Source organism: Dicentrarchus labrax, unplaced genomic scaffold, assembly GCF_905237075.1.
Source record: "Dicentrarchus labrax unplaced genomic scaffold, dlabrax2021, whole genome shotgun sequence".
NCBI classification, from domain to species: domain Eukaryota; kingdom Metazoa; phylum Chordata; class Actinopteri; family Moronidae; genus Dicentrarchus; species Dicentrarchus labrax.
In genome coordinates, this window is record NW_026136711.1 from 8651524 (window position 1) to 8666142 (window position 14619).

The window sequence follows — 14619 nt, forward strand, 5'->3', positions numbered from 1 at the left end:
AGTCAGTTGTTTACCTCCCTTGCTTTGTCCTCTTCCTCTCTCTTTCTGTGTCTGGTTACCTCTCTCCTGACCTTCAGGAGCAGACAGGGAAGCAGACAGATGTACTCTGGGGGGTTAAACTACATATCCAGCTGCTTCTCTCCATCAGCCAGCTGAATAACAGCGTCACTTTACTGAGCTCCATGCTCACAGAGGAGGTTGTCTCATTTTGATTAGTTGACTCAAGTGTTACATACACAAGAAGGTCTGATGAAAACTCTTGATTATAGTACGTCATGCTTACTGTACACTGTAATGCTTGTGCACTTGGCAGATAATTTCATTGCACCTAGAGTGACCTTGCATCCCACTTCTCTCCTATTGACTCAGTGCATTAAATCGAAATATAAAGCATCAAATCTAAGCTTTATTTCCCACCTATAGAAAACAGCCATAAAAAATAGTGCACAGTGCTGACATCATGTATGATTAAAGTGTTAACCATCCTGGTAGCTCTACAATCTAAAGGTGCACACTGTTTTCACCAAATTCATTGTTATTCCATCTCTTTGTGCTATCTTCACAGTCAAACTCTACATAATAACGCAGAAACACTTGAAAACCTAATTCTGAATGCATTCAGTTCCTTTGCATTATCTACCCCTACTTACCCCACCATAACCCTCATTTCCCTTTGAAGCCTGCTGATCCTCTGTGACTCAGCGCCGGTGGTGGTACCAGTCGTAGCCGGAAAAACCCCAGTTAATCTGTGAGGGTCTGCTACAGACACGGAAGGAAGGAGGCCTTTTGTATTTGGTATTAAAACTCTGTACCAGATTGCAGTTTATGCTCTATTATTAGACATGAGCTGTTTATTTGCACAAGGACCAAAAGACACAAGCAAATAGAAATCAGGGTTCAGGACTTTGAACGTTCTTAATTAACCAGTTGTTGTAGAATGGTTTTGATAGCCACTGCAGCAAACTTGTCAAAAACAGAACCTACAGAACCAACATATCTGTAAAAGGTGACATTAGGGAGATTTGGCTTACATATCAGTGGTTAAATGGTTAGTTAAACCCTCTGATTCTGTTGTAGTAGCCACATCATTTCAAGGATATTATATCTCCTGGAACTATGTTACGATGATATTTCACAATTAAAATCAATGCCAACACAACCACCCATCCATCTCAGACCTACTTGCGCTGTTTTTTCCGTACCATGAGCTTTCCCGTACATTAACCAGGAGGCTTAAAGCCATATTCACTGATGCCATTAGGGGAAGAACAGGCTCAAAACTGAAAAATAGTCATATTATCACCTAAATAAGCTACTGATAACATGTTACCCATCCAGCAGACACAAAGCAACATTAGCATTCATTTGGAGGCATGTTTCTGGCCACCTGGTGAATGTACAGCCCATATTCTCTTTCCTTTTAGTTCTGTTCTATCTCTCCATCAACTCTCTGCTACAGGCTTCACTATGCTAACCAGCTAGTTGCTAACTTTCCCTGTCATTTTGTGCTGGGCAGGAAGTGTACATTACAGTAAAGTTGTTGGGTGTAAACCCAAAACAATACGCTACAAGATGCTAAAACAATCCTTAACATTCCAGATATATACATGATAATAATTGTTAATATACAGTATAAATGTGCAGCCTTAACCATAACCAAACCTTAAGGATTGTACAAGCTATGCACAGGTTTTGTAGGAATATTCATATTTTAGAAAAACTGGACGTTCAAAAAGCAAAATTGGTTTGGCCCATACACTCTGGCCAAATAAATAAATGATGGTCCACAGGTGGTCCAGGTCTGGTAGCCACATATGGCCCCTGACATAGCCATATCTCATCTAACTGTATGACCATAGCTGGCCCTATTGTGACAAGTTTCAACAGTCTTTTTTTGTTTGTTTTTGGCAATGGTGTTCAGGCCTAGTGTGTACTGGCTGAATTTCCTCATTAACTATTTGTCTACATATTACTCATGCAGCGCAGGCAGAGAGTGAGAGACAGTTGGCTAAGATATGTCATGGGCTGTGTGGCTACCAGACCTGGACCACCTGTGGACTGTAATTCCTAGCTGTATTTGGGCCAAATGTAAGTAGGCTGTGTGAGCCATCGCTGGGCCAGACCAATTTTGCTCTGTGGGTTAAAAGTAAGTTTGGGTTTTGGAGAATCGTCCAATATCAGCAGTCTGTCTGGCTATGGCGCTGGTTTTGAAACTCGAGCACAGTTTAATTTCCAAACTTCAACAACAAGCGAGGAAGAATGTTTTCACATTTGGGACCTGAACAAAATTAGGTAGTATATCTTTAAGGTTATGAACAGGTTCCCCATGGGTGAATGAGGAAAGAGGGGTTCTTACCCTGAGTGTGCCGTATGTTGAGCTGGTTGATCTGCTCAGTGAACTCATTTTCCTCGATGGTCTCAGTGCGAGGAACAGAAAGAGAGAAACGCCGTTTAAAGTTCTTCATCTTGTTCATGGTGCTGAGGAGCCGACTCTGGGAGAAAAGAGAGAGAGAGAGAGAGAGAGAGAGAGAGAGAGAGAGAGAGAGAGAGAGAGATTCACCAAGAAATATACAATAAATCCTCCGATCCATCAATGAATACAGCATCAACACATTCTAAGGCTTTTCCTGAAGGACATACAATATTTGTTACTATAGCAAAGCATTTAAAAAAATAGATTTGAACTGTTGTTATGATGTACAGAACATATAGTACAACATAAATCAAAGAAATTTAAGTGTAAACACTGCCTACATGACACGAGTTGCAGAGCGTGATGTGCAGCTGTGATGGATCTTTTTGTGCAGCTTGACCAAAGACAGTCTTCTGTGTCATCTGATAATGAGGCAGAAAGCAGCAGGAAAGCATCAGATCAATATACTCTCTCCCTCAGTAGGTTACATAACCACGGCCAGCCCTACTAGTTAGTTTCTTGCCTGCCTTTATTCCACTCAACCTTTTATTCTCTTCTTTTTCTCTGGTCTGTGTGCTGCAGAGACTGGTGTCATGGGGTCTCCTGTACCGACGTGCATGTGTCTGTGTGTGTGTGTGTGTGTGTGTGTGTGTGTGTGTGTGTGTGTGTGTGTGTGTGTGTGTGTGTGTGTGTGTGTGTTTTGGCTCATTATTATAAAAGGCTAAGAGATGTGGATGGTGGGTTCAATTACAGCAAGGCTCGGCATTGCCTACTGTTATTTTTAAGCCTCAATAACCCATCAGGATATTGCTGTCTCTGAGCAATCAGGGTGTTGTCAGATTATACTTACTGCTGCAATGTCTGCACAGTGCAGGTCAGAGGGCTGCCTGAATCCAGACACCATAATACGACTAATAAGTAATCCAACGGTTGAGTAATTAAAATATATATAAGGCTTTCTAACATCCGCATCATGAGCTGTGCATGCACATGGGCTGTAGCACAACTCAAAATGACGATAGTTATTTAATATATATATTATTTGTATAACCTTAAACTGCAGGAATCACAAAAGCAATAGTATGTTTAAATAATATCTAAATGCATCTGTTGCACAAAGCTGTTTAGGTCTGATTATTTTAAGGAAGACTACTTTGCAATGAATTCTGGTTACATTTGGGGCTTTTTTCAAACCGTAAAAAAAGGGAAACCAAGCCCCCAGGAAGAGCACCTGGCTTTGAAACCTTTTTGGCCAAACCAGCATGACAGAATCAGAATCTGATCATTTGGTCCAATAACATAGTGGTTCAACCTTTTTAGTGTCAAGGCCCCCCACATCAATATACATCAGGCTGGGGCCCTGTATTTGATAAGATTTAGTCTCAGGGAACCATCTGATAAGATTTAGTTATTCCATAACTCTCTGTACTGATTGGCAGAATAACAATAAAGAGTGTGGAACCAAGTAGTTGTTCTTATATGTTCTCTCACTGAGCTAGCTACGAGTCAATGAGATAATAGTGAAATTCAAATATTCCCCACTTTTCTGGGGACCCCTGGAACCTCAGCAACCCCAGTTTTAGAACCTCTGCAATAATGTTTGGAAAGTCAAGAACAGCCATACAAAGTCTCTTGCTCTATGGGCGTGCCATTCAGAAGTATGAAGATCCGGGTAATTGGACGAACATTTTTCATGCACCACTAAGCCACTATAATAGGAATGAACGGAATGAACTGGCCTCCAACGCTGTGTCCACTTCTCCCTTAATACATTCATGGTCATGCCACTCAGCTTGCTTTACAATCTATCAGAAAATGTTTGCCTTCCTAAGAATTCAACAATTACAAGGATATTTTACTGGGAGAATTCAACAGACTGCAACAATGTAAAAAAGAAAAAATTCAATAGTAAACAGTAAATAGTACTAATCCCACAGTTGACAGGAGCATCAAAGACTCCCTCCTTGGGCAAACAAAATGATTGACAATGTCCTCACTGCTGTACTGTATAAAGAGTTACTGAAAAAAAAACTTCAAACTGCTCGCTTCACAACATTATTATCAAGCAATAAATAATCAGCCACATTTTCCTCTTTTGTGTCATTTGGTGCCACTGGTCAGGAGGTGTCTCTGATTGTTACCATGGAAACATGATTCTTAGCTCAGAGGGTAGGGCGGCAAGACTTTTCAAGCTTACAAAATATACAAATATCTTTCTGAAACCGGCCACAGGCCAGAGCCCTGGATTTTAATGTGGTTTTATGAGAAAGCCTGTTTAAAAGTAAGAGCTTACACTGTAACTGCATGATTAGAACTATTTTAATGAACAGTGCAAATGTTTGTCAGACTCTGATCAATACATTAGTGATCACTGTCATCCTTGTATTAGTTCAGAGGAAAATCATTACAAATTACGAGTTTGATATGAGTTCATTGCCTTGATTGCATTCTTGATGATGTTTCGCACTAATGTAAGACATCTGGTAGATATTAAACAGGCATTAATGAGTAACTAAACCCCCAAACCTTTTTTTCAGCTGAAAACCTCTGCATATGGATATTGATTAGTGTTGCTGATTGTTTCATTGATTGATTGAGTCCAAATCTGGACAGTTTAGTGCAAAGTATTGAATTCTACATATTTTGCTAGAAAATGTAAAACAGTCTTCTTCTACTGGTTGAAACCCAGCTATTGCAATAGAATTTTGTTATTGGCTGATCTGGAGGCAGGTGACAATAATAATCAACCAACCCCTGCTTCCATAAAACCAACGTCACAACTCTGCAGAATGTGACCCGCTACGTAGCTGAAGCCTGGCGCTCTAGTCCCTCTGAGCCGCTAGCTTAGCTAACGTTACAGCACAGGTATAACACAGAAGCTTTTACAACAGGTGTAAATGTTCTTCTAGTGACTGTCAAAGTTCCAGCAGACTCTGTGTTTCCAGCGTGCACATGAAGAGTCTGACAGCAGCTGCTCATGGCTGGTGTTACCTCCTGCGTCACACACTATATAGCCTCATGGCCACTCCCCCTATTTGATTCTCTCAGATTTTTTTTATTTGTTGCTTTATTCATAAATACTGAGAATGACCATATTTGAGCTTTCATGACATGGTAGCTGCAAGCACGATTTTTTCAAATAAAGGCTCAACCTTTCTCCCTGTAATTATTTTTCATTTCTGTATATGCTACAGCATTTGGCTGTCCCTCTGATCACACAAAAGAAGTGAGTGAATAGCATGGGTTGCAGTCACAGAGAGATTCAAACATGGGCTCTGACAAAGTCTGGATGAAAGGTTTACTAAATTATTGTTTTCATGGCCTTGGTCAACTCTGAAGTTGGAAATAATTAAAGCTATTTGCTTTCCAGCAACCTCAGCACAGCCAGTCAGCTCAGGTTTACTTGACAAATGCTGTGTAGCATTATTTTTCACCTAAACAACTTGCACTGTCCTGGTGTCACACCACTGATCAACAGGTGGCGATATAACAGGTTAAGTTATGCTGTAGTCCACCAGCAAAGGCTGGGAAAAACTGTTTTATTTATTAACTTATCTACTGTGTAAAGGTATGGGGAAACACTAATCCAGTTTTTATGTTACAGAGGAGAGCTGTAAGAACTGTAAATTGATCTGATTATTATGAACCAACCAACCAACCAACTTTTTACTAATTTACATGCTTTCAAATTTTGTGATCTAGTTTATTTTAAATATAATGTACAAAGCACAAAATAATTTACATCCTAACTGTACTCAGAGGTTGTTTGAAATGAGAGAGAGCCAATATGAACTCAGGGGAAAGGGTGAAGACAATTAACCCTAAAAGATAGATACTTTGTGATATAATTTGGATAAGGAATTAAGAATGTGTTCACTTTTCAAAAAAAACAACCAAAACAAATATAAAAGTAAGGTATGATCATTATTGTGTTTGAAACGTTTGGAGTTCCTGTTTCTGTTTTGTTTTTCTATAGCTTTAACCTAGTATGACAGGGTTGCCTATTAGACTGTCATATGTAAAGAGGGAAGCTATAATAAGCTAAAGCTCCAGCCTACACCTTTCCGGTCAACAGTTTCTTCTTTTTCCCATTTTAATCTAAAAATAATTGTTTTCTATTCATTTCTATGTGTACTCATTGTGGACAATTGTTCATATGGACCAAAACTAATTACTACTACTACTAAAATGACATGTACAGATAATTAAAAATGTTTTACATAGATATAAATCCCTGCCCTCTGCTGAAAGGTGCTATTTTAATTGTGAAATCAGATTCAGACATCAAACTAATTATGTCCTATATAAAGTATATGTTTACATACAGTATATAAGGTGCAAGATACGCGAGGCTTTGGAGTTTAGATAAAATAATGAGAGCGTTCTCAGAACCAGAGTGTGGGCGGCAGCCATAAATTGAACAGCCAGTGGAGAAGAGGAAGCAGCTCAAAAGGCGACGGTTAAAGCAGATCAGTGCAGAGAAAAGGAGGATTTCTAATTCAGAAAAGGAGAGCCCTTTAGAAATCAATCAAATTCAGCTCATGTGACCCTTTGATGTAGAGGGAAAGACCCTCTTGGTAGCACAAAAGAGCAAAGTAACTGCCACAGCGCTGGTACAAGCAGGAATGCCAGTCTTTTTTCTGTGGTGTTCATGACACACAATCATGTTCAATAAGCAGCTGAAGCAGCAACAAAGACCTCAGCCTTATATTTCTAGAGCTGGAAAATGCTTCTGGCTCAGTCACACGCTATTTCATCCATCACAACATTAACATCTATTTCAAATGTACAGATATCTCAGCAGAATCATTCTTGCTCACTATAAGTACTCTGATGGTCACACTATGCAGCCATAAAATTGGCTACAATGAACATAAAAACCCGACAATCAATAGGCATTTATTATTAACTGCCAGATAAAATACACAAGCTCACAGAAGCATATGAGTTAAGGGAAATTAAATAATAAAAAGCGATCAGATACAAAGCAGATTAAAGGGTTAAGAATGGAGGAGGAGAGAGGCTTACTCTGCAGAGAGAAATCAATACCCCTAGGCTGGCTAAAGTCCTGGTGTGTTGGTGGTTGTGGCTGATGTTTTTCCCTCTGAGAATTTGTGAGGCCGCCTTTGTGAAAGCAGACTTCCCTGGAGTCTCAGCAGGGTAGAGCCACATAGTAAGGGAGCACCTCAGTACACTTCATACAGGAGGTCAAATGAACAAAAGGACACTGCAGTTGACACTGTGCTCTAAAACAGACATGTAAAGCATTGAAAAACAACAGTACAAAGACCTCTTTGTGTCACAGGCTGAGTAACAGCACTGGGTCATTTTACTAGCTTGTTTTGTTGTGATCTCTCTAAAGAGGAGGACAGTGTTTATTGTTATAATGCGGATGAAAATTGAACTTCTGTTCCAGCATTTTTTCACTGATGATACTGTATTTTCTACTCAGTGCTCTCAGGTAAACCAGTGCTATTGTATCTGGGTTTGTGATTTCATAGATACTTGTAGCTGTTATTGCCATACGCTGTCTATTGTGAGTTGATCACCCTCATCTTGGAAGACATTTTACACAAAAAAAAAAAAAAATACGTACAGAGGATCAATTTAAGGACAAGTGTGTAGGATTTAGTGGTGTCTAGCGGCGTAGTTGCAGATTGCAATGCCCTCCTATCAGCCTCCCCTGCCAAGCACGAAGGAGAAACCACGACCGAAAAACGCAGGAAACATGCAGCCAGTGTTAGAACTGTAGAAATGGCAGTTTGATTCAGTGTTGTTTAATACAGACATTTATTTTTCATTCTAATTTTTATTAAGCCAATTCTTTAAAAGTGGCATTGCTTACTTCAAATACATATATTTTATAAAATACCAGGGAATCCCAAGTTTTTTCTTCTTTATGGCATGGGAGACAAATGTATCGTTTCAGAATTTCTTTTCCAATCGACACAGAAAAAAAAAGACTTGACTGTGGCACTTTCAGGTGAAAAGTAGCAACATACCACGTTATGTTTCCTTTCTGTCATTCTCCCTCACATATACAACACCATAAGTGACTGTGTTTGGAACCTGATAGCAAAGACCAACTAAGGCAGTACACAAAGAAAGAGCAACCAATTTAACTTCATAAACAAATAATCCAAGGACAAATACAGCACACACTGGGAGCCTCTCTTCATCCACTCCGCTCTCTCATTTGCCATCTTGAACAACATAATTGGATGGGTCGCGAGTGAGAAAATTCCTGATTGCGATGAACAATGTGTGTGTGTGTGTGTCAAACTGGCGGTGTGCTTCATTTATCTTGTGGACAACAAACTCCTCTGTTTGGAGAAGGGTACAATTTAAGGGTCTGGATGCTTGCAGCCAATCAGGAGTATGTGGCATCACTCTCACAGCTACTCTATCAAAGGGAGGAAGTTAGTCTGGCTACACACACACACACGCACACACACACACACACACACACACACACACACACACACACACACACACACACACACACACACACACACTCAATCTCACAACTGCATCTGCTCCAAGCGAGGTGCCAACAAATCTCTGTTTGCCCATAGCTGTGATCCTCCCTGGACACAAACACACTTCATGTTACTGCTGCGCTCTCGCTCCTCTCTCTCTCTCTCTTTTTTAAAATCCCTGTTCCTGTTTGATCTCTGTTTGTCTTTCTCAGCTGCTCTCACCCTCTCATGCATCTCCATGAAGGTTTATATCTTTTCTCTTTGTGGTTTCACAAATCTGGACGCAACTTTCATTTCTCTTCTCATAAATTTCAGATGCCAGCCCTCCAAAACACAGTGAGCCGACAGCAAGCCATTCATAAGCCAGTGTTACACAGGGGAGCACAAAGTCATTTGATGTGTTTACTGAAATTGAACAGACTCCCAGCACTGAATGATTAAATTGTGGACCAAGATTGGACAACCAAGGTTGTCAACAAATAATCTAAAATAAAAGGGAGAATGATGGCTGTAAAAGGCTAAAATGGTCACCTTTCAAACTGCCTGCAGGCAGTGCTGTAGCTGCAGAACAACCCAGGACACTGAGGTCATGTCCCCTGTATAATTGGCTCAATTTAGGGCTTTTAGAAAGACTGTCCTCACAAGAAAAATTATAGCATTTGTTTTCTGTTCAAAGGCCTTAAGTAACCTGCTGACAAGACCCTCTAATGGCCAAGGAACAAAGGCTGTTTGGAGGACTGTTTGAAAAGGGCAGACACTTCCAAGAAAACACTGGGCAGGTGATTGGATGAACCATCCATCACTATCACGGCCCACTTCAACCAATCAGATCAACAGACCATATAACATAACTCTTTCCGAAGCCAGTTGGGAGAGGAGCGAAAATATCTTTTCCATAGAGAAAAGTCTTCAGTGCCATTGTTTGCTCTTCTTTCAATTAATACCTTCCAGTTCGGATATAACTGATGCTAGCAGTGTCTACGCTGACCTCTAGCAGCTTCTATTGTTGTTTCCAAGGAGTTACTTCTCACTCACATAGTCACACACACCTAGCATTAAACCATGCCTGTGGCTCATGCTGTAGGTGCTAGCAGAGCCAAATGGCCTCGCAAAGTTATGTTGATTATTGTTGTTATTAGCACAGCAAAACCTTGTTTGTTTCCTGTGTTCACTGGTCAACCACGACAGCCACTGTGTGAGGTTTGGATGGCACTAACAAATGATGTTGACCTGCTGATAGGGGACATCAAATCACAAAATGGAAGTCATTTAGTTTGGAGGTCTGTAAGTTACACCTGGTGGGTTTTGAATGGTTAAATCCAGTATTCTTTTTTTAGAATCAGAATCAGATTCAGAATCAGAATTGGGTTCATAGCCAAGTAAGTTTTTACACGTACAAGGAATTTGTCTTAGTGCATAAAAATCACACAAAAATAAAGTACTTTTAAAAAATATATAAATAAATAAAAATGTTTTACTCACCATATATTTTAGCCATAAAAAAGAAAAACAAAGAGAGTATTTCCTTACTGTGATTTTATTCCTGTCAGCGCGGAGAAGGGTTTGACATCATATTTAGACCCTCATGTAGTGAAATAATATTTATAGAAAATACAACTAAAAACTGAGTGTGTGGGGTTGCAATGGTGGCACTCATAACTCATAACATTGGTATTTCCAGAATGTTGGCAACGGCCCTGGCTGCATTTCTAATGTTGTTTGCCTGAAGGTTTTTGGGTTGCATCAGTAACTGTTGAATGTCAAAATACAGACAGTAGGCTCATTTAGAGATTGTCACAAATGAGATATTGCAACAATATTGTTTTGAAGTAAATGTTATTACAGTCCCACCAATTCATATTTACATGCACACAAAAAAAGAGGTTAATGTGTCTGACTTCAACTACTCAGCTGTTGAAACTGCACTATTGGACTTACCAAGGCTGGTTATTTTTGGTTTTAGTCAGACTAAATTTCATTATTTTGTTATGTGGATGCATATGTATAAACATGGTTAACATGGCCGAAACAAATCGACTTTCTCCAGGAGAAATCTAGCTGGGGAAATCACTAATCCCTTACCCTGATGACGGAAACCATGTTTTTCATTTATGACCTAGAAGAAATCATATTATTGCAGAAAGCCGACAAGTAATCCAGTGCCCTAAGTACATGTAAACCTACTGATTAACTTGCAGAGTTGTTGCAGTGGAAGGAATGGGTAAAAACATGAGCTGCCCAATGCAAACAAAATATTGTCCTTTTGGCCAGTGACCAGTCCACTGGAGCAGTTCAGTGGTTGTTGCTTCTGGGGGGTTGAGGAGAAGAGTGTTTGATTCAGCAAACAGCCATATGTCAGTGGTCCAGTGACCCATGTCAGCTCTGGTTAAATGAATATAACTCCCCTCGTGTGTACTCATTTAGAATGGTGCCAGCTGATGGAAAATATGTGGGGCTTGGTAAGACAGGCTTCGTGGTTTTATACAGGCCAATGGGCACAGTCATCAGAAAATATGACACACAATCAACAATCTACCTACATATAAGGCACAGGCCCAGCGACACACCACTGTGACTCATGCTGGGTGATGAGACACATGCACGTGCTCAGATTCAAACCTTCAAGCAAAATATTTTTCTCTCTCTTTCACTTTTCCCCCCTACGCCCAGTTTGTTGAAATTGAATGAATGAACGACCCTGAGAGGCCGGTAAAAAAAAGAAGCTCTGGCACAGTGTCAGGGCAGAGCATTAGCCCGCTAACAGCAAGGCCACAGCTTCATCCGACCGCTGTGTTTGTCCAGTGAAACCTTGCATGACAGCTTCCTGTTTCTGACAGCCGGACAGGCTGCCAAAACAAGCTGTGATCTCTGGGAGGGTCATGGTGGAGGGGGCAACAATTGAGATGCAGAAAGTAACTAAACAAACAGGAATAAACAAAGAAAGAGAGGTGATTTGCAGAGCATGTGTCTGAAATTTCCAGAACATTCAAGAGAAGATGAAAATAGAAAGAGGACAAAAAAGAATACACACTATTTGGGTAGTTCTGAAGTGGTTTGTTATCTTCTGTGTACAGTATGCCCATTATTAGTAATAACCTTTAGCCGCTTATGTTAATAATAAAAAGGAATTTCAACAACACTTAAAGAACATTTCTTTGAAACTAAAGTCACAGCGACCAGTTATTATGATCACAGTAACACAAAATATAGAATAACACTTTCACAGTAGAGATGGGCAGCAAATACCTACGAAAAGACACTAAGTGAGGCAGTTATGTATCTAAATGAGATAATTATACTGCTGTGTTATGTGCATGTTGGCTTGAAAACAAAGCTTCAAAGCGAGAACACAAACAGTGCTTTTTATCATTCAGGAATGTATGCAAAACACCATGCTATATGAGGAAAGCATCCTCACATTGCTTTTCTGTGCTTTATTCTTTCATTTTCCTCATACCTTGCTTTTTTCACTGTCAGACAGCGTGAGTTTGTGTGTGTGTTGTGTTTGTGTGTGAGAGAGAGAGAGAGAAAGGGAGGGAGAGAGATACAGAAGCACATGCACACATCTGTCTGTGTCATCTGTGTATGTGTGTGATGGGTCATATGCGCTAAATCTGACCTTGGGCCTGAGGTTACATTACTGTGTGCTCCAGTAGTTCATATGGACTAAAAATTCCACTTTGCTTGTACAACTGCGTGCACACACACACACACACACACACACTCACACACACAGGCACACTTTTTCCCTAAAGGAGATGAATGGTGGTGACAGTGCTGCCTCACAGAAACCAGAGTGGTAAGAGAGAATTACTGTTAAACAGCTGGTGTGTTTAGTCTGTAATACAGCTAAACCAATTTTAGCTGCCATTATCCAGCCACGTTCAATACACACATATAATGGAGGTAATACAAACCTTTGCACCAGTGAAGTGTTTGCTAAAATCCATTGCAAAATGAGAACTTCATATAACACAACCTAAATTCATACAGCGGGTTCACATCATGCCAGCAGGCCAGCTGTTTAGCCAGTTTGAGTTGTAAGGTATAAGACTGAATTTGGGTTTGTCCTTGTTCTTACAATAATTCTGAATGTCTACAGGACAACAGGAACTACATAGTACATCAAAATTTGAAAGACTGTTTTAAGACATGCTGCAGATTTCTGAAACCTATTCCAGTTAGTAAACAGAAAAAACTACAAAGTAAATATCAAACTAACCAAATAAGATTCGAACTAGACAGATTATATATAGTTACATTTAGATTGTGGCCCTGATTACATTAAATCTACATTTAGACTGACACTGTGAAAATAAAAATATGTTATTTAATCTATCTAGACTTTATGGACATAGAAAACAGATGTGCAATTACCCTCTTCTCTGTTTTCACATATAAAGGTTTCATAACTCTGAGATGGTTAAGCGGAATCGTTCCGTCAAACCCAAATTAATGTGCTTATTCGTTTGGTTAGAAAATCGACACCACTCCGTGTTGGAATGCTTAATATGAAGCTAGCTAAGCTAGTAACGTTAGCTTAGCACAAATACAACTAGAAAAAGCAGGAGGAATAGATAGCTACCTTTCTATGTATTAAATAAATAAGACAGATATGTTAATAAGTGAACTTTTAGAATTTTTACCTTTGGGCAGAACCAGGCTATAGCTGTTTCCCTCTGCTGCCAGTCTTTATGCTAAGCTAATAGCCCACTGGCCCTAGCTTCACAATTAGCATGCAGGCATCAGAATAATATTGATTTTCTCATCCCAATCTTGACACAAAACAATTATTTTGTATATAACTCCTCAAACTCCTTTTAAACATCCAAATTTTCTTCTACTTATCGGGTCGGGTTGCTGTGGCAGGAGGCCCAGTGGGCACATCTCCCCCTCAGCTATCATTTTCAGCTGTCATTGGGGATCAACAGGTGAGTTCCGGGTCTACCTGGGTCTCCTACCAGTTGGTAATGCCCAAAACACCTATACGAAGGAGCAGCAGCTCTACTCTAAGCTCCCTCTGGATGTCTGAGCTCTTCACCCTATCTCTAAGGCTGAGCCCAGGAAACTAATTTCAGCCACTTGCATCCACAATCTCCTTTCGGGTCAGTACCCAAAGCTCATAACCATAAGTGAGGGTTGGAATGTAAATTGCCTGGTAAATCGAAAGCTTTGCCTTCCAGCTCAGCTCCCTCTTCACCACAACAATCCGCACCAATCCACCTGTCCATCTCATGCTCCATTTTTATTTGTCATATAAATACAGAATCAACAGAAAGACATTGTTTAGCTTGTAAACTGGTAGTTGTGAAACTTCAGCCTTGTTAAAAAAAGTCTGGTTGGTCACCCACATTTTATGGCTAACATGAAACATGAAAATAAGTCCTGTGTTCTGGTCAACACCGTCTCCTGAGAAAAATATCTCTTAGCTACTCAATGCTCTTCTGCGCTCACCAGCTAGTTGCATATAGCATGTACATGTACTTTTTGTCCCTGTCATTTGGTGTTGGGCAGGTAGCATACAATTAGTTCATCAGGGCTTTTTCTCTGGAAACAAGGTCGATGAGTACAGAGTTTGTGAGCTGGGAAACCAAAACAATGACCTTGAAAGAAGCTAAAAGGGCCTAGAGATGAGGCAAACTGCAGAATTCTGTTTGAGTTGGTACAAGCAACACCTTTCACATTACGCTTTTCTTCATAAGACAGAAAAGGTCTTACAACTAAAGA

At 40.0% G+C, this 14619-nt stretch overlaps 1 protein-coding gene and 1 long non-coding RNA gene across 3 annotated transcripts in view; one reads left to right on the top strand and one right to left on the bottom strand.

The window, feature by feature from the left end:
• Nucleotides 1–14619, top strand: part of LOC127372591 (uncharacterized) — a 78159-nt gene that overhangs the window by 35986 nt on the left and 27554 nt on the right. The gene's annotated exons all lie outside the window — the stretch shown is intronic.
• The window catches only part of cdk18 (cyclin dependent kinase 18), a 60300-nt gene that overhangs the window by 35047 nt on the left and 10634 nt on the right, over nt 1–14619 (bottom strand). For both annotated transcript variants that reach the window (XM_051416486.1, XM_051416484.1), the window contains exon 2: nt 2357–2492. In XM_051416486.1, coding sequence (XP_051272446.1) covers nt 2357–2474 — 118 coding nt within the window. In that variant the 5' untranslated portion in view covers nt 2475–2492. The remainder of the gene's footprint in view (nt 1–2356; nt 2493–14619) is intronic.